Source organism: Salvelinus namaycush, chromosome 17 (genome assembly GCF_016432855.1).
Source record: "Salvelinus namaycush isolate Seneca chromosome 17, SaNama_1.0, whole genome shotgun sequence".
Classification (NCBI taxonomy): domain Eukaryota; kingdom Metazoa; phylum Chordata; class Actinopteri; order Salmoniformes; family Salmonidae; genus Salvelinus; species Salvelinus namaycush.
The window spans coordinates 18,183,317-18,206,722 of record NC_052323.1 but is presented as its reverse complement, the minus strand read 5'-3'; the positions used below and the strand labels follow the sequence as shown (position 1 = coordinate 18,206,722).

At 42.6% G+C, this 23,406-nt stretch overlaps 1 protein-coding gene across 2 annotated transcripts in view; it reads right to left on the bottom strand.

Moving 5' to 3' along the window:
* The window catches only part of LOC120062389, a 121,178-nt gene that overhangs the window by 35,339 nt on the left and 62,433 nt on the right, over nucleotides 1-23,406 (bottom strand). The window contains exons 4-6 of one of the 2 annotated variants that reach the window (XM_039012333.1): nucleotides 12,383-12,520; nucleotides 2,247-2,360; nucleotides 1,764-2,114 (exon numbers count right to left, since the gene is read on the bottom strand). In XM_039012333.1, the coding sequence (XP_038868261.1) occupies nucleotides 2,101-2,114; nucleotides 2,247-2,360; nucleotides 12,383-12,520 (266 nt within the window). In that variant the 3' untranslated portion in view covers nucleotides 1,764-2,100. Of the gene's footprint in view, nucleotides 1-1,763; nucleotides 2,115-2,246; nucleotides 2,361-12,382; nucleotides 12,521-23,406 lie in introns of those variants that run through there. The other variant, XM_039012332.1, reaches the window with a different exon arrangement.

Sequence of the window (23,406 nt, the reverse complement as noted above, 5' to 3'; positions counted from 1 at the left end):
CTTCTAATGATGGTAGTGGGACTGTCTTGTTGTAAGCAAAATCATTTATACACTATCTTACAGATATTAGAATTGTATCTCCATCTTATGACTAAAATCAGTGATAAACAATCATTCATTCCAAAACAAGTTTGTTAAACTTTTGATATTTCAGTATATTTTAGCAATTAAATTAAAACTTTGACACGTAAGTATATTTAAAGCCAAATTTAATGCCAAATAATTTGACTTTTACTGGAGTAGTATTTTACTGGGTGACTTTAACTTTTATTTGAGTCATGCCAACTCAGTCAGTTCTCAAGTGCTAGTTGAACATAATGCACTCCTCCAAGGAGGAACAACCATCCCTGGTGCAAGAAAGGTTGAGAAACACTGTTACACCACACAGGTCACGTGTTCCCTCCGTGGTGGAAAAAGTAACACAATGTAAGGTGTTTTACATTTACTCAAGTGTGACAATTTGTTACTTTTTCCACCACGGAGGGAACACGTGACCTGTGTGGTGTAACAGTGTTTCTCAACCTTTCTTGCACCAGGGATGGTTGTTCCTCCTTGGAGGAGTGCATTATGTTCAACTAGCATTTGAGAACTGACTGAGTTGGTGTCAGAAAAACACTAACATATATATTTATTTATTTATTTCTTAATGCGTTTGAGCCAGTCTTCCGGAACAGCTGATACTCTCATGCATTCTTCAATGTTACTTTCCTCGAAGCAAGCATATAAGTATTTTAGCTCATCTGGTAGGCTCGTGTCACTGGGCAGCTCACGGCTGTGCTTCCCTTTGTAGTCTGTATTAGTTTGCAAGCCCTGCCACATCCGCTGAGCATCAGAGCCAGTGCAGTACGATCCAATCTTAGTCCTGTATTGACACTTTGCCTGTTTGATGGTTCGTCGGAGGGCATAGCGGGATTTTTTATAAGCTTCCGGGTTGAAGTCCCGCTCCTTGTAAGCGGCAGCTCTACCCTTTAGATTGGTGCGGATGTTGCCTGTGTTCCATGGCTTTTGGTTGGGGTATGTACGTACGGTCAATGTGGGACAAGGTCATCGATGCACTTATTGATGAAGCCAGTGACTGATGTGGTGTACTATGCAATGTCATCGGAAGAATTCCGGAACATATTCCAGTCCTCTACCTTAGAATCTGCTTCATCTGACCACTTTTTTATTGACCGAGTCACTGATGCTTCCTACTTTAGTTTTTGCTTGTAAGCAGGAATCAGGAGGATAGAATTAAGGTCAGATTTGCCAAATGGAGGGCGAGGGAGAGCTTTGTACGGAAAGCCGCCTCTGGATGAGAGTTTTCCTGTTTGCTTATGGCCGTATACAGCTCATTGAGTGCGGTTTTAGTGCCAGCATCGGTTTGTGGTGGTATTTTGACAGCTACGAAATATACAGATGAAAACTCTCTTGGTAAATATTGTGGTCTACAGCTTATGATGAGATACTATACCTCAGGCGAGCAAGACCTCAAGACTTCCTTAGATTTCGTGCACCAGCTGTTGTTTACAAATTTACATAGACTACCACCCATTGTCTTACCAGAGATCGCTGTTCTATCCTGTCGAAAAAGCTTAAAACCCGCCAGCTGTATGTTATTCATGTCATCATTCGTGGGTTATTCCTTTTCATGGTTACGAGTGCAAGTACCTTTTGAACTCTACATATTTGCTATCGCAAAAAAAAAATGTGTTTGTGTTTATGAAGGTCTAAGGTCACATTCGAATACGAAAGAAAACGTATTTTCAAAAACACAATAGCATTTTCATTAGTTTATGTAACTGTATGTACAAATGAAAAAGCACGAAAACACTACAATTCAAGACTTAAAATCCATTAAATAAACACCATCACATAGATCTTTCATTATTACTTTGTTAATGGCAGTTCTGAAGGAACATTATGAAACTATGAAAATATATGTCAAAAGATCTAAATACATGACTGTGCTTTGAGTTTGAGCTTGATTAAGATTAAAACAGCAATGAGCAGTATAACATCATCATTAGTCATTAGTCATGGTCCCCATGGCAACTTTCATGACATCAACACCCCCCTTTGAGTCCCACCGTGATCCACCTGAGACTGCAAACACTCTGCTTACTCACCATCATCTGGAGAGAGAGAAAAAGAGAGTGAGCGAGAGAGAGTGAGCGAGAGAGAGTGAGCGAATTAATAATAATAATAACATTTTATTTTTCAAACAAAATACGTTGAACAAAGGTACAATGATGCATTATACTAACCTTGTCCTTGAGGACAGGTTTTCTTCTTGTAGAAACAGTATAATCCCAGACAGACTGTCAGCAGAATGAAGACTTCAGCAAGTTGAAAATAAACAAACACATTGAACCCTGTTCCTGGGGGACAGAAGGGAGAAGGTATAACACCTAAATTAACTTATCAGCTAATTAATCAAATCCATGAAAATGAACTGCAGTAAGATCTGCTTTCAACATAAAACCTACCTGCCCACGAGGAGATTTCTGCTGAATGTTCTGTTAAAGGGAGACCGCAGTAAAATCATTTATTGTGGCTGGGACGTGTTGAGCAATTACTAAGGTTTCATGCCTCAAACCAGTGGTTGACTCTATCACAGTTGTGGGGGCCACTGTTGAAGGGTATTATTAGCCTCAATAACCCACCCTGAAATCTTTGTCTCCTCACTTTATTGTTTTTGAAAGTTGTGTTTCCTTGCCAAGTTTTATTTACATACTTTTTTTTACTTTGGATCCTGCATTGCGGTTAGCCTCAGTTGCTGTGACAGCTACAATCTGTCCCGGGATCCTGCCAAACCAAAAAGCCTGAAGTTGTTTACCATAGCTTAGCTACTAGCCTAGCTGGTAGCTATCAGTATCAAGCTAGCAAGGTTTCCCAACCCTTGTGTCTGGGACCTCAGAGGTTTCCCACACTAATTGTGGCTGGATTCCCTGCTGCCTGTTACCTTTTCCCTGCAAACTGACCTGGCTGGAACTGCATTGTATGGCTACCAACATTAGCTGATGCTGTGACCAACAGTATGTGCAAAGACACTGCTTTTGTGTGGATTTAAAGAGGAAACATCTTTCTGCTTTTCAGATTTAGCCATTTTTGTGAGCTCTTTTTGTTCATTTCTTCATCCTGTTAGGAGAGAGACACAGAAGCCTAGCTAGCCTAGCTGGCTGTATTTCTCAGATGGAGGTCATTATTGAACATTTTCAATGGTGCAGGGTCTGTTTTTATTTTGCTTTATTCTGGGACAATGTGGACCGCCCAGACTTTCAATGTAGCAACTGTTTGCTTGCAGAGGACTGCAGACCAAAAATACATAAGTATTCAGACCCCTATGAGACTTGAAATTGGGCAAAGGTGTATCCTTTTTCTGTAACGGTCGTCTGTTGAAGAAGGTGTGGACCAAAGCGCAGCGTGGTAAGTGTTCATGCTTTTATTTCAACTGAACACTGAGAACAAAATAACAAAATAGAACAACACGAAACAGTTCTGTCTGGTGCAGACACAAAAACAGAAAACAACTACCCACAAAGCATCAGTGGGGAAAAGCTACCTAAGTATGGTTCTCAATCAGAGACAACGATAGACAGCTGCCTCTGATTGAGAACCACACCCGGCCAAACACAAAGAAATGTAAAACATAGAAAATAAACATAGAATGCCCACCCAAATCACACCCTGACCAAACCAAAATAGAGACATAAAAAGCTCTCTATGGTCAGGGCGTGACAGTTTCCGTTGATCGTCCTTGAGATGTTTCCACAATTTGATTAGAGTCCATCTATGGTTAATTCAACTGATTGGACATGATTTGGAAATTCACACATCAGTCTATACAGTTGACAGTGCATGTCAGAGCAAAAACCAAACCATGAGGTTGATGGAATTGTCCGTAGAGCTCTGAGACAGGATTGTGTTGAGGCACAGATCTGGGGAAGGGTACCAAAACATTTCTGCAGCATTGAAGGTCTTCCCAGAGCTGGCAACCCGGCCAAACTGATCAATCGGGGGGAGTAGAGACTTGGTCAGGGAGGTGACCAAGAACCCGATTGTCACTGAAAGCGCTCCAGAGTTCCTCTGTGGAGATGGGATAACTTTCCAGAAGGACAACCATCACTGCAGCACTCCACCAATAAGGCCTTTATGTTAGAGTGGCCAGACGGAAGCCACTCCTCAGTAAAAGGCACATGACAGCATGCTTGGAGTTTGCCAAAAGGCACCTAAAGTATTTCAGACCATGAGAAACAAGATTCTCTGGTCTGATGAAACAAAGATTCTACTCTTTGGCCTGAATGCCAAGCGTCATGTCTGGAAGAAACCTGGCACTCTCCCTATGGTGAAGCATGGTGGTGGTAGCATAATGCTGTGGGGATGTGTTTCATCGGCAGGGACTGGGAGACTAGTTGGGATCGAAGGAAAGATGAATGTAGCAAAGTACAGAGAGATTCTTGGTGAAAATCTGCTCCAGAGCGCTCACATCATCAGACTGGGACAAAGGTTCACCTTCTAACGGGACAACAACCCTAAGCTCACAGCCAAAACAACGCAGGAGTGGCTTCAGGACAAGTCTCTGAATATCTTTGAGTAGTCCAGGCAGAGCCCGGACTTAATCCCGATCAAACATCTCTGGAGAAACCTCAAAATAGCTCTGCAGCGATGCTCCCCATCCAACTTGACAGAGCTTGAGAGGATCTGCAAAGATGAATGGGAGAAACTCCCGAAATACACGTGTGCCAAGCTTGTAGCGTCATACCCAAGAAGAATTGAGGCTGTAATCGCTGCCAAGGGTGCTTCAACAAAGTACTGAGTAAAGCGTCTGAATGTAAATGTAATAAATACCTGTTTTTGTTTTGTCACTATGGGGTACTGTGTGCAGATTGATGAGGGGGAAAAAACAATCGTATCCATTTTAGAATAAGGCTTTAACGTAACAAAATGTGGAAAAAGTCATGGGGTTGGAATACTTTCCGAATGCACTGTATGTAGCCTAAGAAACGAGGTTCATGAAATCAAAAACGTGCTAGTAACAGATGACATTCATATTCTGAAACTCACTTAGATAATTCTTTGATAACACAGTGGAAGCAATACATGGTTTTAACATCTACAGAATAGACAGAAATACCAATGGGGTGGTGTTGCAGTCTATATTCAGAACCACATTCCTTTAAAGCTTAGAGACTATCTCATATTAAATACTGTGGAAGTAATATGGCTACAGGTTCATCTGCCTAACCTAAATTCTATTCTTCTGGGAAGCTGCTACTGACCACCAAGTCCTAACAGTCACTATCTAGATAATATATGTGAAATAAAATAAAATAAAATAAAATAATGGAATGAAGAAATATATAAATATTAGGACGAGCAATGTCGGAGAGGCATTGACTAAAATACAGTAGAATAGAATACAGTATTTACATATATTCAGTTGAGCATCCGGGTGGTAGTCGGCTAGTGATGGCTATTTAACAGTCTGATTGCCTTGAGATAGAAGCTGTTTTTCAGTCTCTCTCTTGATGCACCTGTTTTTTACTGTTGCGCCTTCGTCACCACACTGTCTGTGCGGGTGGACCATTTCAGATTGTCAGTGATGTGTACGCCGCGGAACTTGAAGCCTTTCACCTTCTCCATTGCGGTCCCGTCGATGTGGATAGGGGCGTGCAACCCACTGCTGTTTCCTGAAGTCCACGGGATAGGGCAGTGTGCAGTGCGATGGCGATTGCATCGTCTGTGAATCGATTGGGGCAGTATGCAAATTGAAGTGAGTGCTAAGGAGTGATAGTCATTTAGTTCAGTTAGGTTTACTTTCTTGTGTACAAGAACAATGGTGGACATCTTGACGCAAGTGGGGACAGCAGACTGGGATAGGGAGAGATTGAATATGTCCGTAAATACTCTAGACAGCTGGTCTGCGCATGCTCTGAGGACGCTGCTAGGGATGCCGGCATCCCCTGTACTGACGTTTTGCCCGTTTGATTGCTTTACGGAGGGAATAACTACACTGTTTGTATTCAACCATACTCCCAGTCACCTTGAAATGGTTAAATGCAGTGGTTCAGGCTTTCAGTTTTGAACAGATGCTGCCATCTATCCAAGGTTTCTGGTTTGGGTAGGTTATAATAGTCACAGTTGGAACAAAATCACCTATACACTTCCTGATGAACTCAATCTCTATGTCCGTGTATACGTAAATGTTAATCTCAGAGGCTTTCCGGAACATATCCCAGTCCACGTGATCAAAACAAGCCTGGATTCCGATTGGTCAGACCAGCTTAAGTAGACCTTAGCACAGGTACATCCAGTTTGATTGTCTGTCTATAGGAAGGGAGGAGCAAAATGGAGTCGTGATCTGATTTGCTGAAGGGAGGGCGGGGGAGGGCCTTGTAGGCATACCATAAGGGGGAATGACAGTGTTTGAGTGTTTTAGCAGCGAAAGTACTACAGTCAATGTGTTGATAGAAATTTGGTTGCGTTTTCCTCAAATTTGCATTCTTAACATCCCCAGCTACAATAAATGCAGCCTCGGTACATGTGGTTTCCAGTTTGCACAAAGTCCAGTGCAATTCCTTGAGGGACGTCATGGTATCGGCTTGAAGGGGAATATACACGGCTGTGACTATAACAGAAAATAATTCTCTTGGGAGGTAATACGGTCTGCATTTTATTGTGAGGTATACTAGGTCGGGTGAACAAAATGAATTTTTGTAAGTTATCAGAATCACACCATGAGTAGTAAATCATGAAACATACACCACTACATTTCTTCTTCCCGGAGAGTTATTTTTTCCTGCATGCGCCATGTACCGAGAACCCAGCTGGCTGTATGGGCAGGGACAGTATATCCAGAGAGAGCCATGATTCCGTGAAACAGAGTATGTTAAGGTCCCTGATGTTTCTCTGGAAGGAGATCCTCGCCTTGAGCTCGCCTACTTTATTGTCCAGAGACTGAACATTAGCAGGTAAAATACTCGGAAGCAGGGGATGGTTTGCAAGCCTCCTGAGTCGTACTAGAAGTCCACTCTGAATACCTCTTCTCTGCCGGCGGCATCTTGGAGCAGCCTCTGGGATATGTTCAATTACCCTGTGTGGTACGAATAAAGGATCCAATTAGGGAAATTCCTATTTGGGAAATCGTAAATGCTGGTGACTTACCGCATCTCTTATATCCAAAAGTTCTTTCCGGCTTTATTAAATGACACAAAAAACGTTCTGGGCTAATAAAGTAAGAAATAGCACACAAAAAAAACAAATACTGCAGAGTTGCTTAGGAGCTAGAAGCAGAGCTGCCATGTCTGTCGGCGCCAATTTGCTATCTGGCTTGATAATATATGTGATATCAACAGAGAGGTATACTTTCTGGGTGATTTCAATATTGACTGGCTTTCATCATGTTGCCCACTCAAGAAAAAGCTTCAACCTTAACAAGTGCCTGCAACCTGGATCAGGTTGTCAGTCAACATACCATGGTAGTTACAAACAGCACAGGAATAAAAATCATCAACATGTATCACATCTTTAGTAATGCAACTGCTTTAAAGCAGTATCCAAATCCATTGGATGTTGTGATCACAATATAGTAGCCAGTGTATAACACGGAACCCAAACCGGCTGCGTGCGTGCGCCATCGTGCGCTATCGTGCATAAATCTATTTTGCCCCCCCACACCAAACGCGATCACGACATGCAGGTTGAAATATCAAAACAAACTCTGAACCAATGACATTAATTTGGGGACAGGTCGAAAAGCATTAAACATGTATGGCAATTTACCTAGTTAGCTTGCACCTGCTAGCTAACGTTAATTTGTCCTATTTAGCTAGCTTGCTGTTGCTAGCTAATTTGTCCTGGGATATAAACATTGAGTTGTTATTTTACCTGAAATGCACAGGGACCTCTACTCCGACAATTAATCCACACATAAAACGGCCAACCGAATCGTTTCTAGTCATCTCTCCTCCTTCCAGGCTTTTTCATCGTTTAACTTATATGGTGATCGCATCTAAACTTTCATTGTATTACCGGCAAAACAGTTAGTCTTTCATTCACCCACGTGGGTATAATCAATGAGGAGATGGCACGTGGGTACCTGCTTCTATAAACCAATGAGGAGCTGGGAGAGGCAGGACTTTCAGCGCGATCAGCGTCAGAAACAGGAATGAGTTCTATTTTAGCCCTTGGCGTCGCAGTGTGGGTGCAATGTCCGGTCCGGTCTGGTCAGCATGTTAGAGGTCATACGATAAGTTTTGTAGTGATTCTTATGTTGATGATGTAAAAAATATTTGCTGTTCTGTGGTGCAATGAGGAGCAACCAGACGCTGCACTTGATACATTTATGAATTTGCTGATTCCAGTTACGAATAAGCATGCACCCATTAAGAAAATGACTGTAAGAAATGTTATTCCCTTGGATTGGCGAGAAATTGAAAAATGGTATGGTTGAGACGGATGTGGCAAAAGGAATGGCAAATAAGTCAGGCAGCACAACCGATTGGCAAACGTACTGCAAATTGAGAAATCATGTGACTAAACTGGATAAAAATATGAAGAATCTATACCATGAAACAAAGATATATAATATAAACATTGATAGTAATAACCTTTGGAACACCTTGGATTAAATTTTGGGCAAAAAAGGTGAACTCAGCTCCATCATTCATTGAATCAGATGGCTCATTCATTACAAAACCCACTGATATTGCCAACTACTTTTATGATTTCTTCACTTCCAAGATTAGCAAACTTATGCATGACATGCCAGCAACAAATGCCAACGCTACACATCCAAGCATAACTGACCAAATTATGAAAGACAAGCATTGTAATTTTGAATTCCGTAAAGTGAGTGTGGAAAAGGTAAAAAATGTATTGTTGTCTATCAACAATGACAAGACACGGGGTCTGACAACTTGGATGGAAAATTACTGAGGATAATAGCGGACGATATTGCCACTCCTATTTGCCATATTGTCAATCTAAACCTACTAGAAAGTGTGCACTCAGGCCTGAGGGAAGCAAAAGTTATTCCGCTACCCAAGAATAGTAAAACCATCTTCACTGGCTCATATAGCCAATGTGTCTATGTATAAGGATGACTCAACACTATCCATGTCAGCTACTACAGCGACTGAAATGACTGCAACACTTAACAAAAAGCTGCAGTTAGTTTCAGAATGGGTGGCAAGGAATAAGTTAGTTCTAAATATTTCAAAAACTAAAAGTATTGTATTTGGGACAAATCATTCACTAATCCATAAACCTCAACTAAATCTTGTAATGACTAGTGTGGAAATTGAGTAAATTGAGGCGACTAAACTGCTTGAAGTTGTAACGTCCTGACCAGAGTTCTTATGTGTTTTGCTTGTTTAGTGTTGGTCAGGGCGTGAGCTGGGTGGGAATTCTATGTTGTGTGTCTAGTTCGTCTGTTTCTGTGTCCAGCCTAATATGGTTCTCAATCAGAGACAGCTGTGAATCGTTGTCCCTGATTGAGAATCATATATAGGTGGCTTGTTTTGTGTTGGGGATTGTGGGTGGTTGTTTCCTGTCTATGTGTTTGTGGTCTGCACCAGATAGGACTGTCTCGGCTTTCACGTTTGTTATTTTGTAGTTTGTATTAGTGTTCACGTTATTGTCATTCTTTATTAAACATGTTGAACACTAACTGCGCTGCATTTTGGTCCTCTCCTTCATCCCAAGAAGAAAGCCGTTACAGAACCACCCACCAACAAAGGACCAAGCAGCGTAGCAACGGGCAGCAGCGACAGCAGCAGCAGCGGCCCAGTACACAGGACTACTGGACATGGGAGGACGAGCTGGATGGTAAAGGACCCTGGGCAGAGCCAGAGGAGTATCGCCGCCCCAAAGCAGAGCTGGAGGCAGCTAAAGCGGAGAGGCGGTGGTTTGAGGAGCTAGCTCGGCAGCAGGAGCCGGATCTGGGTTACACCACTTGGGAGGAAATAGACAGGTGGTCGGTTGACCCAGGTAGAGTGCCGGAGCCCGCCTGGGATTCAATGGAGCAATGTGCGGAGGGATGCCGCCGAATGAGGTTAGCACGACAGCGCGGTAAGAAGCCTGTGAAGAAACCCCAAAAATTTCGTGGGGGGTGGCTAAAGGGTAGTGTGGCGAGGGCAGGTAGGAAACCTGCGCCCACTTCCCATGCTTACCGTGGAGAGCGGGAGTACGGGCAGACACCGTGTTATGCGGAAGAGCGCACGGTGTCTCCTGTACGTGTGCATAGCCCGGTGCGGGTTATTCCACCTCCCCGCACTGGGCGGGCTAGATTGAGCATTGAGCCAAGTGCCATGAAGCCGGCTCAACATATCTGGCCTCCAGTACGTCTCCTCGGGCCGGTGTACATGGCACCAGCCTTACGTATGGTGTCCCCGGTTCGCCAACACCTGCCCGCACTGGACGGGCTACGGGGAGCATTCAACCAGGTAAGGTTGAGCAGGCTCGGTGCTCAAGGGAGCCAGTACGCCTGCACGGTCCGGTATTTCCGGCGCCACCTTCCCGCCCCAGCCTAGTACTACCAGTGCCTACACCACGCACCAGGCCTATAGTGCGCTTTGAGAATCCAGTGTGCCCCGTTCCTGCTCCACGCACTAGCCCTATGGTGCGCTTCTTCAGCCCGGTACCACCAGTTCCGGCACCACGCACCAAGCCTCCTGTGCGTCTCCAGAGCCCTGTTCCTCCTCCACGCACTCTCCCTATGGTGCGTGTCTCCAGCCCAGTACCTCCAGTTCCGGCACCACGCATCAAGCCTCCTGTGCGTCTCCAGAGCCCTATACGCACTGTTCCTTCTCCCCGCACTCGCCCTGAGGTGCGTGCCCTCAGCCCGGTACCACCAGTGCCGGTACCACGCACCAGGCCTGTAGTGCGCTTTGAGAATTCAGTGTGCCCTGTTCCTGCTCCCCGCACTAGCCTTGAGGTGCGTGTCTCCAGTCCGGTACCACCAGTTCCGGCACCACGCACCAGGCCTACTGTGCGCCTCAGCAGGTCAGAGTCGGCCGTCTGCCCAACGCCGCCTGCACTGCTCGTCTGCCCAGCACTGTCTGTACTGCCTGCCTGCCCAACGCAGTCTGAGTCGTCCGTCTAGCCAGCGCAGTGACACTGCAACTCTCATACGGACTCGGGAGAGGCAAAGGTCGAGAGCCATGCTCCGAAACACAACCCAACCTAGCCACACTGCTTCTTGACACAACACACATCCAACCCTAGCCCAGAAGCCATGTGTCAGAGGAAACACCTGGTCAGCGTGCACCTGCGCCCGGCCCGCCACAGGAGACGCTAGTGCGCAATGAGACAAGGATATCCCTGCCAGCCAAACCCTCCCTAACCCAGGCGACGTTGGGCCAATTGTGCATCGCTCCATGGACCTCCCGGTCACGACCGGCTGCGACAAAGCCTGGGCTCGAACCCAGAATCTCTGGTGGCTGTCACGTTCCTGACCTTATTTCCTTTGTTTAGTATGTGTTTAAGTGGTCAGGACGTGAGCTGGGTGGGCATTCTATGTTATGTGTTTCTATGTTGGGTTAATTGTATTTGCCTGATATGGTTCTCAATCAGGGGCAGGTGTTTTACGTTTCCTCTGATTGAGAACCATATTAAGGTAGGCTGTTCTCACTGTTTGTTTGTGGGTGATTGTCTTCCGTGTTAGTTTATGTACCACACGGGACTGTTTCGTTTTGTCTAGTCTGTTCCTGTTCGTGCGTTCTTCGTTTTATGTAAGTTCTAATGTTCAGGTCGGTCTACGTCGTTTTTTGTTATTTTGTAATTTATTCAAGTGTTCTTCGTGTTCGTCTTGTCTAAATAAATAAATTATGTCTTCACAACACGCTGCGTTGTGGTCCGATCCATGCTCCTCCTCAGACGAGGAGGAGAACAGACGTTACAGGTGGCACAGCTAGCACTGGGATGCAGTGCCTTAGACCACTGCGCCACCCAGGAGGCCAAATAAAAACATTTAAAAAACAATCACATGAAATAAAGACAAATCTTTGGCAAAGCAAAAAAATAAGGCTTCACAATAATGGTGAACACTTGGAGACATTTTGGGATTATGTGGGTTAAAATATTCCTCAAAGTCACAGAGGGACATGTCAAAATGCTGCATTTTGGCACGTTAGCAACTCTTTATTCATATTAAAAATCGGAGATATTGAATTCTCCATGTGGTCTATATTAAAGAAATTATCAAATAGCTAATAATTTTGTGGAACGACCCTAGAGGTCATGATTATGATGACGATGACGTCAATCATAATAATAATCATCATCATCATCATCATCATTATCAATATAATCTTGTATTATTGTGCATGATGTGTCTGTTAAATTAAACATAATGAAAAAGAGAGTATAGGATTGAAAATGTCATGCCGCGGGCCCTTACCAGTGGAGGTTTTACTGGTGGGGGCCACAGTCACAGTCGCCACTGTTGTAGACTCAACACACAGGGTATTACCAGTGGCATTCACCCACTCTGATACTCTTGTCCCGTTGGATGAGGTGCAGTTAACATATATCAGCCCTGTAGACAATCCAAACAACAGTAATCACATGCGTATCTGAATTACATGTAAATACTGGCAAATGGATAGTGCTGTTTCGATACAGGTCAATTCTTATTGATAAGAATTGATCATTGATCATTATAATCATTAATCATTATAATCATTAATCATTGATTTTGTTGATCATAATGTTTTTTTAACAAAGTAAATTGAACAGTAGATTACCTGGACAAGGTATGATTCTCCTGCTGACAGTATCACTGCTGATGTTGTTTCTGACGCTACAGGTGAGATCTCCTGACAGGCCTTTCTTCAGAGTGATTGTGTTTGTCTCGTTATCAGGAGAGGTCTCAGTGTCTCTCAGCGTCTGTCCATCCAGAGTCCAGCTGTACTGGGGACCATCCCCCTCAGAGGAGCAGGCCACTCTCATCTCTCCATGGGACAGACACTCAGAGGACAGCTGAGGAGAGGACACTGGAGCTGTGGGGGAAGAAGGATATGTAACTGTAGTAAGAGGGCAAAACACATTAGAACACAACACCAGACATTCTTCTTGAAAGCCACAGAAACTACTGTAGTCAACAGGAGCAGCAAATTCATGACACATAATGACTGCATTTCAAATAACCAACAGATGATTTAATGTTGATGGATTTGGCTATAAATCTATGTACCAACTACAGTAACATATGAAAATAAAAGTGACTCCATGGTTACACATAAAATGCATTTCTCATAATTTGTATTATTAGGTAGTCACATATTTGTAGTTTAGCCAGAGCAATATGTAGAGCTTGTCAAAGTTATCATATGTAATAATTATTTGGCAAGTTATTATTTGGCAAGTTAGTTATTTACCTTTGATGAACAGTTGTAGTCCTCTGGTCCCTGATGATATCCCTACTGGTTTATATTCTTCTAGCAGGTAATCACCAGAATCATTCCTTCTTGTGTTATTTATGCTCAATGTCCCATTGTTTATAAAGAAGTGTACTCTATCTCTAATGAGGGTGTCTTTTATTACCCATTTGTCCATCTTCGTTTTGAGTATCAATGTTTTAGCACCAGTTGAGCCTTTATAAAATGAGAATTCATCATATCTCGTGGCATCAGTCATCATCTGGAGAGAGACAGTTCCTCCCAGAGCTTCATAACACTGAGGTCCATCTTCTCTAGCATCACAGGAAGTATCCAAGCCTGAAGATCAAGAAGAAAAGACACTGTAGTGACTATCACTGTTCTAACCCATGTCAAGTCATGTATCATTTTACAGATGAGGATACAAGTGACTAACAGTATAACCAAACCAACAGCATCAACATAATAGGGATCATTAAGTCAGTGATCATTATTATGGGACAATGAGTAAAGAGACAACTGTCTTCCACAGTGTTCTGAATATTGTCTATCATCATCCGTCATTTCTGCTTCATGATATACAAGACTCCTGATATTATATTCTACATAAAAGAAGAGGGAAGTCAACACATATAAAGAGGTTTCTTACCATGAGACACTCCTGCTGAGATTACCAACAGTCCTAAAACAGCCTCCATGTCTCTTTACAACATAGGATCTCAGTTTATCAAATGAACTTCGGTACTTCAAAAAAGTCCTCTATTTTCTATTCAGAGCTGAATTTGTTTTACGTCACAAACAAAACCAATGCAAGGAAAGTATGAGAGAGAGCTCTTCCTGCCACTCAGAAGACCTCACCCAGTTTGTGACAAGCAAAAGAAGAAGTGTAATTTTGACCCTATTCATAGATTCTGACTCAGAGGAAAGAGGAAGAGCCTCATCAAAGTCTCAATTATTCATTATACAAACAGCCATGCTGGCTTCATGTCAGCATTTCTCTACGGCTGGCCATGCTTTCCTCCTGGCTACCCCAACCCCGACCAACAGCTCCGCACCCCCCTGCAGCTATTTCCCCAAGCCTCCCCAGCTTCTCCTTCAACTAAATCCAGATAGCAGATGTTCTGAAAAAGCTGCAAAACCTGGACCCATAGAAATCAGCTGGGCTAGACAATCTGGACCCTCTCTTTCTAAAATTATCCGCCGCCATTGTTGCAACCACTATTTCTAGTCTGTTCAACCTCTCGTTCGTATCGTCCGAGATTCCTAAAGATTGGAAAGCTGCTGCGGTCATCCCCCTCTTCAAAGGGGGTGACACTCTAGACCCAAACTGTTACAGACCTATATCCATCCTGCCCTGCCTTTCTTAAATCTTCGAAAGCCAATTTAACAAACAGAACACTGACCATTTTGAATCCCACCATACCTTCTCCGCTGTGCAATCTGGTTTCCGAGCTGGTCACAGGTGCACATCAGCCACGCTCAAGGTACTAAAGGATATCATAACCGAAATCGATAAAAGGCAGTACTGTGCAGCTGTCTTCATTGACCTGGCCAAGGCTGTCGACTCTGTAAATCACCGTATTGTTATCGGCAGACTCAACAGCCTTGTTTCTCAAATGACTGCCTCGCCTGGTTCACTAACTACTTCTCAGATAGAGTTCAGTGTGTCAAATCAGAGGGCCTGTTGTCCGGACCTCTGGCAGTCTCTATCGGGGTACCACAGGGTTCAATTCTCGGGCCGACTCTTTTCTCTGTATATATCAACGATGTTGCTCTTGCTGCGGGTGATTCCTTGATCCACCTCTACGCAGACGACACCATTATGTATACATCTGGCCCTTCTTTGGACACGGTGTTAAACGCTAGTAAAACTAAATGCATGCTCTTCAACCGATCGCTGCCCGCACCCGCCCGCCCGACTAGCATCACTATACTGGACGGTTCTGACTTCGAATAAGTGGACAAATACAAATACCTAGGTGTTTGGTTAGATTGTAACTCTCCTTCCAGACTCACATTAAGCATCTCCAATCCAAAATTAAATCGAGAATCGGCTTCCTATTTCGCAACAAATCATCCTTCACTCATGCTGCCAAACATACCCTCGTAAAACTTACTATCCTACCGATCCTTGACTTCGGCGATGTCATTTGCAAAATAGCCTCCAACACTCTACTCAGCAAATTGGATGCAGTCTATCACAGTGCCATTCGTTTTGTCACCAAAGCCCCATATACTACCCACTACTGCGACCTGTATGCTCTCGTTGGCTGGCCCTCGCTTCATATTCGTCGCCAAATCCACTGGCTCTAGGTCATCCATAAGTCTTTGCTAGGTAAAGCCCTGCCTTTTCTCAGCTCACTGGTCACCATAGCAGCACCCACCTGTAGCACGCGCTCCAGCAAGTATATTTCACTGGTCACCACCAAAGCCAATTCCTCCTTTGGTCACCTTTCCTTCCAGTTCTCTGCTGCCAATGACTGGATCGATTGCAAAAATCACTGAAGCTGGAGACTCAAATCTCCCTCTCTAACTTTAAGCACCAGCTGTCAGAGCAGTTCACAGATCACTGCACCTGTCCATAGCCCATCTGTAAATAGCCCATCCAACTACCTCACCCCATACTGTTATTTTTTTTTGTTCCTTTCCACCCCGGTATCTCTACTTGCACATTCATCTTCTGCAAATCTATCACTCCAGTGTTTAATTTCTAAATTGTAATATTTCGCCACTATGGCCTATTTATTTCCTTATCTCCCTTATCTTCCCTCATTTACACACGCTGTATATAGACTTTTCTATTGTGTTATTGACTTTGTTTGTTTATTCCATGTGTAACTCTGTGTTGTTGTTTGTGTCGCACTGCTTTGCTTTATCTTGGACAGGTCACAGTTGTAAATGAGAATGTGTTCTCAACTGGCCTATCTGGTTAAATAAAGGTGAAATAAAATAAAAATAAAACAGCGATCTCCTACCTCAATTTGGATGAATATTTCTACTTCAACGAGTCGGCGGTGGAGGACATACCACTCACCACGGATCAGGCCCTTATCCTCAACACGTAGGAGGAGATAGAGATGGCGCAAGAGAGGCCAACGTGCGGATACCCTGACGAAACTACATTGACAAGTAAATAAACCGCCTCTACCCTCTGTTCTATTGGTGTAAGTACAATCACTGGACGAGCTCCGTTCAAGACTATCCCATCAACGGGACCTGAAGAACTGTGAAATTCTGTTTCTCAGAGTTGTGGCTGAACATGGACATTGATAATATACATCTAGCTGGTTTTTCTATGCATCGGCAGGATAGAATGGCAGCGTCGAGTAAGTTCAAGGGGGAGGTGTGTGTCTCTTTGTGTGTCTCTTTGTGAACAGCTCTAATTTTCAAGAAGTCTTGAGGTTCTGCTCGCCTGAATTAGAATACCTCATGATAAACCATAGACCATACTATTTACCAAGCGTTTTAATCTATATTTTTCGTAGCTGTCAATTAACCACCACATACCTGATTCTGCCACTAAGACCACAATCAAGGAGCTGTAGAGGGCCATAAGCAAACAAGAAAATGCTCATCCAGAGGCAGCACTCCTCGTGGCCGGTGATTTTAATGCAGGAAAACTGAAATCCATCTTACCTAACTTCTACCAGGATGTCACCTGTGCAAGTAGACGCAAAAAAATCTCTAGATCACCTTTACTCCACACGCAGAGATGAATACAAAGCTCTCCCTCGCCCTCCATTTGGCAAATCTGACCATAACTCTATCCTCCTGATTCCTGCTAACAAGCAAAAACTCAAACAGGAAGTACCAGTGATGCGCTAAATATGGAAGTGGTCCAATGAAGCAGAAACTAAGCTCGGGATACATCTGATTGCATTGAGGAGTTTACCACATCAGCCACCGGCTTCATTAAGGTCGAGGTTGCAGATAAAGGATCAGATATTTATTTAGTTGGTGCTGTATATTAATTAATACACAGTGCATTCGGAAAGTATTCAGACCCCTTGACTTTTTCCACATTTTGTTACGTTGCAGCCTTATTCTAAAATGGATTTAAACATGAAAAAAAAAACTGAAATATCACATTTACATAAGTATTCATTACCTTTATTCAGTACCTTGTTGAAGCAACTTTGGCAGTGATTACAGCCTCGAGTCTTCTTGGGTACAATGCTACAATTTTGGCGCACCTGTATTTGGGAAGATTCTTCCATTCGTATCTGTAGATCCTCTCAAAATCTGTCAGGTGGGATGGGGAGCGTTGCTACAGAGCTCTTTTCAGGTCTCTCCAGAGATGTTCGATCAGGTTCAAGAGCAGGCTCTGGCTGGTTCACTCAAGGACATTCAGAGACTTGTCCCGAAAACATTCCTGTGTTGTCGGCTGTGTGCTTAGGGTCGTCCTGTTGGAAGGTGAACCTTTGCCCCAGTCTGAGGCACTAAGTAATCTGCAGCAGGTTTTCATCAAGGAACTCTCTGTACTTTGCTCCGTTCATCTTCCCTCGATCCTGACTAGTCTCCCAGTCCCTGCCGCTGAAAAACATCCCCACAGCATGATGCAGATACCACCATGCTTCACCGTAGGGATGGTGCCACGTTTCCTACAGATGTGACACTTGGCATTCAGGCCAAAGAGTTCAATCTTGGTTTCATCATCCCCCGACTGCTCAGTTTGGCCTGGTGGCCAGCTCTAGGAAGAGTATTGGTGGTTCCGAACTTCTTCCATTTAAGAATGATGGAGGCCAATGTGTTCTTGGGACCTTCAGTGCTGCAGTCATGTTTTGGTAACCTTCCCCAGATCTGTGCCTCGACACCATCCTGTCTCTGAGCTCTTAGGACAATTCCTTCGACCTCATGGCTTGGTTTTTGCTCTGACATGCACTGTCAACTGTGGGACCTTATATAGACAGGTCTGTACCTTTCTAAATCATATCCAATCAATTGAATCAAGTTTTAGAAACATCTCAAGGATGATCAATGGAAACATGATTCATTTGAGCTCAATTTCAAGTCTCATAAATAAGGTATTTCTGTTTTTATATTTAATGAATTTGCTAAAATGTCTAAAAACCTGTTTTTTGCTTTGTCATTATGGGGTATTGTGTGTAGATTGATGAGAATATTTTTTGTATACATTTAACAATAACGTAACAAAATGTGGAAAAGGGGAAGGGGTCTGAATACTTACAGAATGTGCTGTACATGGGTTCTAACTTGAACAATTATTAGTTAGTTTACAATTTTACAATTTAAGCTCCCTCCATATAAAAAACACCAAAAATGCAGAGAGCACACAGAGAGCCCAAGTGTAGACAACCAGAGCCTCCCAAAACACAACACATGCAGCAAGCTCCAAACATAAACTTTTCCATCTAGCAAAATCCACAATCCTTTCTCCAAAATGCTACCAGATCCACAAATGAACACCTGGTCGAAGAGTCGGTTTAGTCCGCCATCCACACACATAGACACACACACAGTTTCGGCCACAGCCACAGGCCACTATACTTAATTAACTTCTTGTCAATACGGGGGCGCTGTTTTCACTTTGGATAAAATCGTGCCCAAATTAAACGGCCTCGTACTCTGTTCTAGATCATACAATATGCATATTATTATTACTATTGGATAGAAAACACTCTCAAGTTTCTAAAATTGTTTGAATTATATCTGTGAGTAAAACAGAACTCATTTGGCAGCAAACTTCCATACAGGAAGTGAAAAATCTGAAAACGAGGCTCTGTTTCAGGGCTTGCCTATTCAACTGGCTTTTATTTATCGATATGTATGCACTTCATACGCCTTCCACTAGATGTCAACAGGCAGTGGAAGGTGGAATGGGGTGTCTAGCTTGATCTGAGGCCGAATAAGAGCTTTTGGAGTGACAGGTCCGGTATTTTCTTTGTCTTCGACGGCGCGCGGGGGAGCTCGACATTGTCTTCTGAAAAGCGTTCGGTATACACGGCGAATATCTCCGGCTCTGATTTTATTTGATACATATGATAAAAACATCATAAAGTAGGTTTTTTCAACCGAGTTTTATCAGTTTATTCAACGTTTATTGGAACTTTTGGAGTTTTCCGTTCTTTGCGCCAAGAGAGGATGGGAATGTTAGCAACCTTGGCTAGCATTGTGGCGCGAATTCGACAGAAGAAATGGACATTCTAAAACCAAACAACGATTTATTCTGGAAATAGGACTCCTTGTACAACATTCTGATGGAAGCTCAGCAAAAGTAAGACAACATTTATGATGTTATTTTGTATTTCTGTGTAAAATGTTGACTCCTATTCTCCGCCGTGTTGGTGAGCGCTGTCTCACAATAACGCATGCTGTATGTCATACTAAAGTTATTTTTAAAAATCTAACACAGCGGTTGCATTAAGAACCAGTGTATCTTTCATTTGCTGTACAACATGTAAAGTTTATGATGAGTTCTTTGGTCAGATTAGGTTAGTGTCCAAAATATCTCCGGACATTCTGGGGAAATGTTGCTACGTATTCACAATGTATAACCACGATTTGCAGCTCTAAATATGCACATTTTCGAACAAAACATAAATGTATTGTATAACATGATGTTATAAGACTGTCATCTGATGAAGTTGTCCAAAGGTTAGTGATTAATTTTATCTATATTGCTGGTTTTTGCGAAAGCTACCTTTGCGGTGAATAAATGCTTTTGTGTGTGTGGCTATTGTGGTAAGCTAATATAATTGTATATTGTGTTTTCACTGTAAAGCACTTAAAAAAATCGGAAATATTGGCTGGATTCACAAGATGTTTATCTTTCATTTGCTGTACACCATGTATTTTTCATAAATGTTTTATGATGAGTATTTATGTATTTCACGTTGCTCTCTGTAATTATTCTGGCTGCTTTGGTGCTATTTTTGATGGTGGCTGCAATGTAAAACTATGATTTATACCTCAAATATGCACATTTTCGAACAAAACATAAATGTCTTGTATAACATGTTATAAGACTGTCATCTGATGAAGTTGTTTCTTGGTTAGTGACTAATTTTATCTCTATTTTGTCGGTTTTGTGAAAGCTACCTATGCGGTGGAAACATGGTGAAAATATGCGGTTGTGTGTTTGGCTATTGTGGTTAGCTAATAGAAATACATATTGTGTTTTCGCTGTAAAACATTTTAAAAATCGGAAATGATGGCTGGATTCACAAGATGTTTATCTTTCATTTGCTGTATTGGACTTGTGATTTCATGAAAATTATATTATATGATATCCCTGTCCCGTTAGGCTAGGCTATGCTAGTCAGGAGGATCCCGGATCCGGGAGGGTGATGAAGTAGAGTTAAGCAATAAGGTCCGAGGAGGTGTGGTATATGGCCAATATACCACAGCTAAGGGCTGATCTAATTTATGACGCAACGTGAAGTGCCTGGACCCAGCCCTTAGCTGTGGTAAATTGGCTCTATACCACAAACCCAGAGGTGCCTTATTGCTATTATAAACTGGTTCAAATTGAATTAGACCAGTAAAAACATTATTTTTGTCATAGCTGTGGTATACGATGTGATATAACACGGCTTTCAGCCAATTAGCATTCAGGGCTCGAACCACACGGTTTATAAAGAAACATTGATCTCCATCGCGAAAAAAACTCCTCTTTTCCCATAGGCTTCTACTATCTATAATATGACAGCACCAGCAGTTAGCTACCAACAGCTGGCAGACATGTTAATTTGGTTACTTCAGCATTAATCAGTGTTTTTTAGATGTGAGCTGAAGACGTGAGCTGAATGCGGTAGCTCTATAGCTAGCTAATGTTAGCATAGAGGTAGTAACCCAGATAGCAGACAATTCCGGCAATTTTTTGGCACTGCTGGCTTTGCCACGACAGCGGCTAGTCCTATGTGGGCCAACAATGTGCCAAATACGGCAAACGATTCTGTATTAATTGTGGAAGGCCAAAATTGGGAATATTGTGGCTTGCGATATAATGACAGCATATATTTCATATTCTTAAAAAATATATTAAAAAAATAAGCACTGTGCATCTTCTTGCACTCTACATTTCATCCCTTTGATATGTACACATCAATATCACTGTTTTATTTTATTTATTTTAACTGCCTGTTAACACAAACCGGTGGTTTCTGTAATGTCTGTTGCCAGTTCGACTTGTCTCTTCAAGCATACCAGCGTTTTTTTCCCGTACTCCTGTTTTTCTAGTCCCTGTTTTCTAGTCCTCCCGGTTCCAACCTTTTCTGTCGGTCCTGACCCTGAGCCCACCTGCCATCCCATTCTGCTTGCCCTGACCCTGAGCCCACCTGCCATCCCATTCTGCCTGCCCTGACCCTGAGCCCACCTGCCATCCCATTCTGCCTGCCCTGACCTTGAGCCTGCCTGCCGTCCTGCACTCATCTGACTCTGACCTGGTTTACGAACATCTGCCTGTCCTCGACCTGCCTCTTGCCTGCCCCTTGTCTATTAATAAATATCAGAGACAAACCATCTGCCTCCTGTGTCTGCATTTGGGTCTCATCCTGAGGTCATTATAGTGCCCTTTGATCCATTGCTATTAATCTTTTAAATTGTGTATTAGTATATTTTGTACTTGCTGTTGTTGGGCTAAATGCAAGTAAGCATTTCATTGTACGGTATTAATTTAGTTCTTGCATATTACAATAGACGTACATGACTTAACAATGGATTGCAATTAACCCCCTTTTTTTTGGTGCTATATAAAGTTTAACCTATTTAATGGTTTATTATGGTTCTTTAGAACCTAAGGAAAGGGTTATTGATATAGCTTACAGGTTCCATTCATAACCGTAAGCATAATTTTAATATAAGAAATAAAAAAACATCAAATAGGGTTTAACAATCTTTATAGCAAAGACCTTCCACTATTTGGAACCATTTTTCTTTTTTTTGTGTGTACCAAATGTTTTACTATGTTAGACTATTCAAAGTGAATACCTCCAACTCTTGGCGCCAACCCCTAGTCATTTGATATGAACAACCAATTAGACTACAAGACCCATGATATTTTGAGAGGAGACCCCAGGGATCAGTTACCAAATTAAAGCATTGCTAGCAAACTACATGCGGCAATAACACTGTTGTTGGATCGGTTGCATGCAATAGCTAGCTAGGTAACTAGCTTCATGAAATCTGTAAGTTTGTTATTTTTTCCTACCTGACCTTTATATAGCTTAGCTTCAATAATATATTTTCCTTATGAAACTGCAATTGGACCATAAGAAATTGAGTGTCGGCAAGGTAACCTGGCTAGGTTAGCTAGCTTGGAATTCCTGGCAACTAGCTAGCTAGCCAAAAATGTAAGCTAGACAAAAATGTCAGCTAGCTAGCTTGTCAGGCTTCCTTAAAAGCTAATGTATCAAGATTTATATCGGTCTTATAGCAAGTAGGCTGTCAACTGAAAGTATTTGCTGTCCGGTTGTTTGACTAACATTTGTGAACTAAATCGAGGAACTTTTCATTGTGATAGATAGCTAGCTAGCTAAGTTAACATGTCCAGTTAACATGTCCTGCCCAAGTAGAATGAGCAGGTGTACTAGTAGCTAGCTACTCACTAGCTAGTTCAATTTTTTATTTTAGGTTGTGTAAGTTAGATGTCAAGGGGCCATTACTGAGGATGCTAGCTATTTAAGGGTGAGTACTGCAGCTAGCTTACTGTAGACAACGCTATTTGATAAACTCTTTATGTTTCTAGCTGTCTAGTAGCAGTGCTATGTAGATATATACAGTGGAAAGAAAACGTATGTGAACCCTTTGGAATTACATGGATTTCTGCATAAATTGGTTATCAAATTGTATGTGATCTTCATCTAAGTCACAACAATACACAAACATTGTGTGCTTAAACTAATAACACACAAAGTATTGTATTTTTCTTGTCTATATTGAATACATAATTTACACATTCACATTGTAGGTTGGAAAAAGTATGTGAATCCCTAGGCTTATGACTTCTCCGAAATCAAATTGGAGTCAGGAGTCAGCTAACCTGGAGTCCAATCAATGAGACGAGATTGGAGATGTTGGTTAGAGC